General features: G+C 40.0%; 1 protein-coding gene across 1 annotated transcript in view; it reads left to right on the top strand.

Moving 5' to 3' along the window:
• fbxl17 (F-box and leucine-rich repeat protein 17) overlaps nt 1-10,000 on the top strand; it is a 233,013-nt gene that overhangs the window by 217,911 nt on the left and 5,102 nt on the right. Inside the window, exon 9 of the mRNA XM_079636568.1 lies at nt 613-755. Within this exon, the coding sequence (XP_079492694.1) occupies nt 613-755 (143 nt within the window). The remainder of the gene's footprint in view (nt 1-612; nt 756-10,000) is intronic.

Here is a 10,000-nt window from a genome sequence, read left to right as displayed (position 1 = left end):
GTTGTTTTTGCAGTTTAGTTTCAATAAATGCTCTTTTCACACACTTTATTTGACAGATGAGGGAAGATGTGTGTGTACGTTGTTAATCGCTCACTCACTCACTCACTCACTCACTCACTCACTCACTCACTCACTCACTCACTCACTCACTCACTCTCTCTCTGTGTGTGTGTGTCTGTGAGAGAGAGAGAGAGAGAGAGAGAGAGAGAGAGTACAGTATGTACAGTAAGTGTGAGTGAGTGAGAATCAGTTTATTTGACAGATATGTGTGTGTCCTGAGTGATTCAGCAGTTGTTGATCATCTCTCTCTCTCTCTGTGTGTGTGTGTGTGAGAGAGAGAGAGAGAGAGTGTATGTAAGTGTGAGTGAGTGAGAATCAGTTTATTTGACAGATATGTGTGTGTCCTGAGTGATTCAGCAGTTGTTGATCATCTCTCTCTCTGTGTGTGTGTGTGTGTGAGTGAGAGAGAGAGAGAGAGAGAGAGTACAGTATGTACAGTAAGTGTGAGTGAGTGAGAGATAATCGGTTTATTTGACAGATGTGTGTGCGTCCTGAGTGATTCAGCAGTTGTTGATCATCTCTCTCTCTCTCTCTCTGTGTGTGTGTGTGCAGCTCTGATCGCCATCGGTCAGTACAGCAGCACGATCGAGACGGTGGACGCCGGCTGGTGTAAGGAGATCACGGATCAGGGCGCCACTCAGATCGCCAAGAGCAGCAAGTCTCTGCGGTACCTGGGCCTGATGAGGTGTGATAAGGTGAGCTCATTTACACACACACACACACACACACACACACACTCACTGGTGTGACACTCGGGGTCACCGGGCAAACACCTGGCAGACGCCTCACGTCTGGATCTCTTGAACAGGATTCACTAACGTTTTTGTCAGCCGAACTCCTTCAACCTGAAACATGTCCTTATATTCACCCTGAGATTTGAAGTTAATATTTTAATAATTTAATAATAATTTGTGTTTTTTAAATTGTTTTTGAATTCTACATCTTTATATGAAGGGTTTGATTTAGTTTTTTATTTATTTTACATTTTTATGATGTGTTTTTCATTGTTTTTTTATTTTAAAATGATTTTTTATTTTTTTATTTTTTTAAAGTGTTTAATTTTAATTAGACATTTTTCTAAGCGTTTAATTTGTTTTTATTTGAAAATGATTTATTTTTGTTTAATTTTAAATTATTTTTTATTTTCTATTTTCTATTAAATCTTTTTTTTACTTTAAAATGATTTATTTTACTTATTTGAATATTTTGTAATTATTTGATTTTGATTGTTTTTATTTTAAATTCTTTTGTTTATTTTCCTTTTGCATTTTGATGATTTAATAATGTTGTTCTTTATTTTGATCATTCATTTTTAAATTACTTAAATTTATTTATTTTTTACATATTTATGACGAGTCTATCCAGCTGTTATTCACTTCCTATGTCACATTGACATAGATTTGACAGATTAATTTTTATATGTATATATATATATATATATATATATATATATATATATAGGTATTCACTACGGAAGCCCTGAACCGCAACGTATATATATATATATATAAAAAAAAAAAGTGACACAAAAATTTTTTGTGACAAATTTTTCTAGCATTTCGAGATTAAAGTCAAAATATTTCGAGATTAATATTTTGCGCGTGTGCACCGTTCTGAATGCACACACACACGCAACTTCTATGGAAGACTATTCTCGTAATGTTTCGACTTTAATCTCGAAATGCTAGAAGAAAATTGTCACAAATTTTTGTTTTTTCACAGATTCTTTTTTTTTTTACCGATTTTTTTTTTTTTTTTTTACGTTGCAGTTCAGGGCTTCCGTAATTCACCCTATGACATGTGAATATATAACTTTTTGAAGTAGAAGAAACCCAGTTTGTTGTCTCATTAGTAGGTTTTGATCAATAAAGTTAATGAAATGTCACCTTGCAGTCAGTCCTGCTCCTGAAGGAACAACACACACACACTCCCACCATCATAAACAACTTTCCCACATAATAAAGGTCCTCAGGATCACTCGAAGTGATTAAACGCTAGTAGATGAATGCTGTTGGTCTCCACTGACCAATCAGAACTCATGTTTATATATTTCATGTCACATGATTGAACATCTCGTATGATTTTAAGCAAGTTTGACGATATTTAAGAGCACATTGATGGAGTGAGAGAGCGGTCTTGTGTTTCGGGACACCACAATCCCACGACGAAATCAGTTTACGTCTCAGTCTCCTTCCCATGCTGCTAATTCTGTGTTTTCATAATCTCATTATTTCAAAATGATTAATTTTTGTTTAATTTTAAATTATTTTTTATTTTACATTTTCTATTAAATCATTTTTTTTTACTTTAAAATAATTTATTTTACTTATTTTAATATTTTGTAATTATTTGATTTTGATTGTTTTTATTTTAAATTATTTTGTTTATTTTCCTTTTGCATTTTTATGATTTAATAATGTTGTGCTTTATTTTGATCATTCATTTTTAAATTACTTATTTGTATACATTTTAAAAAATAAGTCTATCCAGCTGTTATTCACTTCCTATGTCACAATGACAGATTCATTTATATATATATATATATATATATATATATATATATATGTATAATATATATATGTATATATGTATATGTATATGTATATGTATATATATATGTATTCACTACGGAAGCCCTGAACCGCAACAAATTTTTTTTTAATAAATCTGTAAAAAAAAAAAAAAATATATATATATATATATATAGTAAAAAAAAAAAATTGTGATTTTTTTTTTTGTGTGACAATTTTCAGAGCATTTCCAGATTAAAGTAAAAATATTTTGAGATATTTCGCACCGTTCTGAATGCACTCACACGCAACTTCTACGGAAGACTGTATTCTCGAAATATTTCAACTTTAATCTCGAAATATTTCGACTTTAATCTCGAAATATTTCGACTTTAATCTTGAAATGCTAGAAGAAAAACACTTTTTTTTTTCAGCACATTGATGGAGTGAGAGAGCGGTCTTGTGTTTCGGGACACCACAATCCCACGACGAAATCATTTTCTGCCTCAATCTCCTTCCCGTGCTGCTAATTCTGTGTGTTCATAATCTCATTTGGGTTTGGGAAGCTGTAGATGTGATGGATATCCCTCTGCGTTTGCCTCCTAAAAGAGGAAAGTGCCGTGTTAATATTCCCGGCGTCTATCATATCAAACCCTTTCGTTTTACGCTTTTCCATTTCAAACCCGTGCTAAAAGTTTGAGATTGAGTGGAATGATCTGCAGACACACACACAGATTGCTCTCTATTGATCCTCGCCGGCCCAAATCATCAAATCAATTCATTATGCTCCTCTCAGACCTCCAGCTCTGGACGAGACTTTGATGTGACGCCCCGGAGCGAGAGAAGAATGAGAGAGAGCTCATTTCTTTTATCAAAGAGAAGTATGGCCACTTTGACAGAACCTCATTGTCCTTCAAACCCTCCGTTTTCCTCTTCAGAAACCAGTTTGGTTGCCCACAAAACATTCTTGTTCTGAGACAGAACTGAGAGTTCTGACATTATTTACATGGCCTTGTGTCGCCCCGAACCCGGATGATGTTGTTCATCCCGTGAACACAACACGAGTCTGCGATGAATCTTCATTTGAAAAATCCTATTCTTAATGAGTAGTTTATCTTATTATTTTGTTCCAAATTTCTCTTAATTCTGTAAAACCAGGTTTATTAACATGTGTGGAAACTGAATTTAAGTGTATTTTGTCTTACTAGAGCTTTTACCACTTATTCCAGGCAAAATACACTTATATTGAGGATTGATTGTCATGATGGCCTGAAAAGTTTAAAAATGATTTAAACATTTTGAAGCTTAAAAGGTTTAAGATCGTAGGTAGGTAGAGACGGAGAGAGAGTTTTTCTTTTCTTTTTTTTGCTTGGTGGTTGTTATGGTGTTGCTGTGGTGTTCTGGGTGGTTGTTAGGGTGTTCCTGGGGTGATCTGGGTGGTTGTTATGGTGTTGCTGTGGTATTCTGGGTGGTTGTTAGGGTGTTCCTGGGGTGATCTGGGTGGTTGTTATGGTGTTGCTGTGGTATTCTGGGGGGTTGCTAGGATGCTCCCAAGGTGATCTGGGTGGTTGTTATGGTGTTGCTCTGGTGTTCTGGGTGGTTGCTAGGGTGTTCCTGGGGTGATCTGGCTGGTTGTTATGGTGTTGCTGTGGTATTCTGGGGGGTTGCTAGAATGCTCCCAAGGTGATCTGGGTGGTTGTTATAGTGTTGCTCTGGTGTTCTGGGTGGTTGCTAGGGTGTTCCCGGGGTGATCTGGCTGGTTGTTATGGTGTTGCTGTGGTATTCTGGGGGGTTGCTAGGATGCTCCCAAGGTGATCTGGGTGGTTGTTATGGTGTTGCTCTGGTGTTCTGGGTGGTTGCTAGGGTGTTCCTGGGGTGATCTGGCTGGTTGTTATGGTGTTGCTGTGGTGTTCTGGGTGTTTGCTAGGGTTTTCCTGGGGTGATCTGGCTGGTTGTTATGGTGTTGCTGTGGTGTTCTGGGTAGTTGCTAGGGTGTTCCTGGGGTGATCTGGGTGGTTGTTATGGTGTTGCTGTCGTGTTCTGGGTGGTTGTTAGGGTGATCTGGCTGGTTGTTATGGTGTTGTTTTGGTGTTCTGGGTGGTTGCTACGATGCTCCCAAGGATATCTGGGTGGTTGTTATGGTGTTGCTGTGGTGTTCTAGGTGGTTGCTAGGGTGTTCCCGGGGTGATCTGGCTGGTTGTTATGGTGTTGCTGTGGTGTTCTGGGTGGTTGCTAGGATGTTCCCGGGGTGATCTGGCTGGTTGTTATGGTGTTGCTGTGGTGTTCTGGGTGGTTGCTAGGGTGTTCCCAGGGTGATCTGGCTGGTTGTTATGGTGTTGCTGTGTGTACCTTGAAATGCAATGTAAGTCGGTTTGGATAAAAGCGTCTGCCAAACATGCATAAATGTAAATGTAATGTAAATGTGTTCTGGGTGGTTGTAAGGGTGTTCTGACTGTTACTGGTTGCTAGGTGGTTACTATGTGGTTGTTGGGATGTTCTGGGTGGGTGCAAGGGTGTTGTTTCTTGTTAGGGTGTTGTGGGGTATTGCTGAGGTGTTCTGGGTGGTTGTTAGGGTGTTCTGGGTGTTGCTGGTTGCTAGGTGGCTACTATGCGGTTGTTGGGTGTTCTGGATGGGTGCCACGGTGTTGCTAAGGTGTTAATGATGTGTTCTGGGTGGTTGTTAGGGTTTTCCTGTGTTCATCTGGGTGGTTGTATGGGTGTTGCTGGTTGCTAGGTGGTTACTATGCGGTTGTTGGGGTGTTCTGGGTGGGTGCTTGCTAAGGTGTTAACGAGGTGTTCTGGGTGGTTGCTAGGGTGTTGTTCGTTGCTACGTCATTTTAAGTATGCAGTGCATCGAGACCAGCAAGACACACTTATATTCAAACACATGAAAACAGTTCTGAAAATATTATGCAGTGTTTCCTAGCAGTACAATTATGTACAATCTACATTATTTCTATAGCATTTATTATTCCTAAAGTTTCAATGTATTTAATTAGATTTTTCTAATCAAAAGTTCAACATTTAGTTATCATGTCAGTTAAACATTTAACAAACATTAATAAATGCTTTAAGAAAGATATTTCTCATGTTAGACACATTAACTATGAGACCTTATAGTAAAGTGTTGCCAAAAATATTAATTATTAACACTTTTTTTGCAGTCTGGCCATGCTTTTTGGCAAGCTAAAAAATTACGAAAACATCATAAAATCTTGATTTGCTTGATATTTTCCGATACCTTTGTGGTGGTTTTGGAGCTTGACATGCTCATTATTATGAAAAATATCTGTGTAAACAATTTTCAAAATGTTCCACTTAAAAATAATGAATAAATAATGACCAAATTGTCATTTTGAGTGAGCTAAAATGGGTGTTTTTCACATATTTAGATTTTTTTGTGATCTTCATGTACAAGGTGTCATCTTCTTCAGAAAAAGATTAGCTGTCAACAAATTACAGTTATTGACCATTATTGTGTGTGGTGAGTTTGTAAATAGAATATAAATAGAAAAAAAAAAAAAAAAAGAGAATAAATTTTCCGATTTTTATTTCGAAAAATCACGAACGAAAGAAACTAACACTTTAAAGTTGAAAAATGAAGTATAATACATCTATACAAGTCTTTTTTTGTGACATTGGGTTGCACAGTTTTCATTTAGGACACTTTTTTTCATACACGCACACATACAAATGCGTCCATTCATATTAGGCACGCACACACACACACATGCACACACCACATGTAAAGATACGTGAAAAAGTAACGGCGACGGCACATTCGGTTCTAAAGGGTTAAATCGTTACATTTTCCTGCAGTTTGTAATGTGTGTTTTGGGTTCATCTCTGATATCTGGAGAGTGTTTCGTTCTCGGTGGGAAGTTGCAGTCGGTTCGAGCCGTGTGTTTACAGGTCAGCGATCGTGACCTGCGGAGATTTACACGGCTCTCGCGGGTCTGCTCTCTCTCAGCATCAACATCTCAGTGTTCGGTCTCGTGGCCCGAGCCAAAACAGGCCACCGTGCTCCTCACAAACTCATCACGCTTTTACCCCGGTGACCGTTTGCCTCGAGGACAGAACATCTCATCGAGGGTTTCCGAAAGGGTTTGGATCCAGTTTTTTTTTCTTTTTTCTTTCTTTTGAAGCTCAGTTTAAACTCGACACTGTGCAACTCAGGCCCATTACCGTCTACAGAGTAAATATGAGTGGAGATGAGTGATGAGAGCGGCATTGGTGTGAAACGAGACAAAAACAACTGTGGAACGACAGAGGGGGGGATTGTGATGGTAATGGAGGAGGAAGAGAGACTTTATGAGGAGAAAATGGAAACTGTGTCTCGAGAGATTTGAGAAGATGTCAATAAAGCTCCTGTAAAACCAACGGACAGAATCCAATGCTGAAGGATCTCAGATTCTTCATGGGTTTGTATGGAGCGCGTGAACAGAAGAAAAGCAAAGAACGAGCTCAGAGGAAGCTTTCTCATCACCGGAGCTGGGAAATTAACCACAGAACTTTTGCTTCGCTTTGCTTAGGTCTTCATGACACGTCTTGAAGTTTGTTGTGATGGCTTGAGAAAGCCTTGCCTGAGAATATTTAAATGATTTATAATCTTGAGTTTTAAGATCATAGATAGTCAGACATAGAGAATTTGCTAGGTGGTTGCTAAGTTGTTCTGTGTGGTTGCTAGGGTGTTCCTGTGGTGATTGGATGGTTTTTAAGTGTTCTGGGTGGTTGCTAGGGTGTTGGTGGGGTGTTCTGGGGAGTATCTAAGGGATTGCTCTTTGCTAGATTGTTATTATGCAGTTTGCTTGGGTTCTGATTGTTGGTTGGTGGGTGGTTGCTATGGTATTGCTGGGGTGTTCTGGGTGGTTGCTAGGGGGTTGTTGGCTGCTATACGGTTGATAGGATATTGTTTGGGTGTGCTGGGTGGTAGCTAAGGGGTTGCTGGTTACTATGTTTTTGCTAGGGTTCTGAGTGGTTGCCAGGTTGTCATTGGATCGTATGTGGATGCTATGAGGTTGTAAGGGTATTGCTGGAGTGTTCTGGGTGGTTGCTAGGTTGTACGGGATGGTTGTTAGGATATTTATTTGGTGTGCTGGTTGGTTTTTAGGCATTCTGGGGTGTTGCTAGGGTGTTCTGGTTGGCTGCTATGGGGTTGCTAGGGTGTTCTGGGTATTTGCTGGGGTATTACTGGTTGTTAGGGTGTTTCTAGGGTGATTGGTGTGGTTGCTAGGGTGTTCTGTATGGTTGCTAGGGGGTTGCTGGTAGCTAGGTGGTTACTATGAGTGACTTCCAGGTCGTTATTGATTGGTAGGTGGTTGCTATGCAGTTGCTGGGGTGTTCTGGGTGGTTGCTAGGGCTCAGACACGTTCTGGGTTCAATATAAGTTCAGCTGTATGTGCAGCATCTGTGTCATTATGTTGATCACCACAGAAAATAATTTCAGCTTGTGAAAACAAGCACAAATCACATTTACAGTAACCATTACAATGAGTCTGTGGGGCAAAAGACAATTACACAGAGAAAGGCAGTGTGTGTGGAGTTTTATCCAAGTGTGTGAAGCTGGTAAACTCAACTGAGTTGACATCGTTTTCTCTGGTAATGGATGAAAAAACGGTAAAGGATGACGGTTGAGCTTAAAGTGTTAGTTCAGCCAGAGATGTGAACTCTGTCAGTAATGACTCTCCTCATGTTGTTTCTCCGTCAGACTCTCCTTCATCTTCGGGACACAAATGAAGATATTAGTGATTAAATCTGAGAGTGTCTCACTCCTCCAGAGGCTTCTGTTGTGATTGAAACTTGCCGGCCCAGAAAGTTAGTAAAGACGATGTTTAAAATAGTCCGAGTGACGACAGCGGCTCAACCTTCAGTTTATCAAGCGACCAGAATACTTTTAGTGCGACTTTATTCAACTCTTGATGTTCTTCTGTGTGTGTCTCTGAGTGAGTTCCCGTAGTGTAACAGCGCAGCGCTTCTGGGTTGTACGTCAGAACGGAGGCTCACGATTGGCCAGCTTTACACACATGACCAGCGTCGGCCAATCCGTAAGCCTCCGTTCTGACTTGGACTATTTTAAACATTGTCTTTACCAAAGTCCTTTTAAGCGAGTCGTGCCACTCGGCCGCCATCTTGGCAACGCCTCCGGGCAGCTATTTCGGACTAACAAGACCCGGCTCCTATCTAAACGAATGGGCAGAGAGTCAGAACTGCACGTTCACTGGTCACCGGGACATAAAAACTGCATGTATATAAACAAATATGATAAAATTCGCTGAAAAAGTTTGATGACTTTGCCCCAAAATAAGGTCTCCACTGTCGCAAAACCTCAACTGTGCGCATGCGTCAGTGGAGCCAGACGATAGGCTTAAATGTTTCCCGGCTTGACTGTTAAAAGCAGATGATTGGCTTTCCAGCGGGAGGGGCGGGACATGTGCATACAACCGCCATCTTTGCCGTTACGGGTTTTCCTTATATAGTTGTATTGAGGATTGAGGAAGTGGCATGTCTCTTATATAAATTGTCTCTTTCTTTACTAACTTTCTGGGCCGGCAAGTTTCAATCACAACAGAAGCCTGTGGAGGAGTGAGACAGCGCTCAGATTTAATCACTAATATCGAAAGTCTTACGGGGACAACATGAGGGAGAGTCATTACTGACAGAGTTTACATGTTTGGCTGAACACTTTAAATAGCGTTGAACTCAAAATATCAAACTAAAATGGCATTTATACGATCCTCATGCATTGAGTCCCTCTGAAGTAAATGTTCTTCTGCTAGTTTGGATCTAATGCGAGTCAGTTTTGTACAGAACTCTCTGGTGTGTAAACATGTTTTATGATCATCAGACTCGTGTATTTCCAGCGGCGGGTTTTGTGGTCTGGTGCGTTTTGTTATTAGTAATTTTTGAGGTTTCATGTTTTGAAACACGAGGGTCTTCTGAGAAATACGAGCCGCGTGTGTTACCGCGGTAGATGAGCTGCGGGCGGGGTTAGCGCTGCGGTAAATCAGCGTCTGTTTAAGCCTGGACTCGGTGCTCACACACTCCAGAAAGCTTTTTAAGTATTAACCAGAGTAGCGTTTGAGGAATGTGTGTGTTTGTGTCTGGATCCACTGAAGCCGGATCACATATTTCAGTGTTTAAGAGCCGGAATATCAGTGTTTCCGCCACATTTATAACGTGTGCTGGAATAATGAAAACAACTTGAGCCCGTAAAGTGCATTTTTACTTTTAGACCGAGTCATAAATACACACACGCACGTCACGCTGGAACTGGTGGTTTAATGCTGCGTGACAGTTAACGTTTGTCTTTCTGAACTGAAGCTGAGAGAGAAACACACACAGCAGATCTGGATCTTCATCATGTATGAACACACACACACACACACACACCTTGTCATGTTGCTGGAGTTTCTGATGCACAAAAACAACAG

Source organism: Phoxinus phoxinus (assembly GCF_949152265.1).
Source record: "Phoxinus phoxinus genome assembly, chromosome: 15".
NCBI lineage: Eukaryota > Metazoa > Chordata > Actinopteri > Cypriniformes > Leuciscidae > Phoxinus > Phoxinus phoxinus.
Note: the sequence above shows the minus strand (reverse complement) of the source record. Positions and strands in the feature narration are given on the sequence as shown.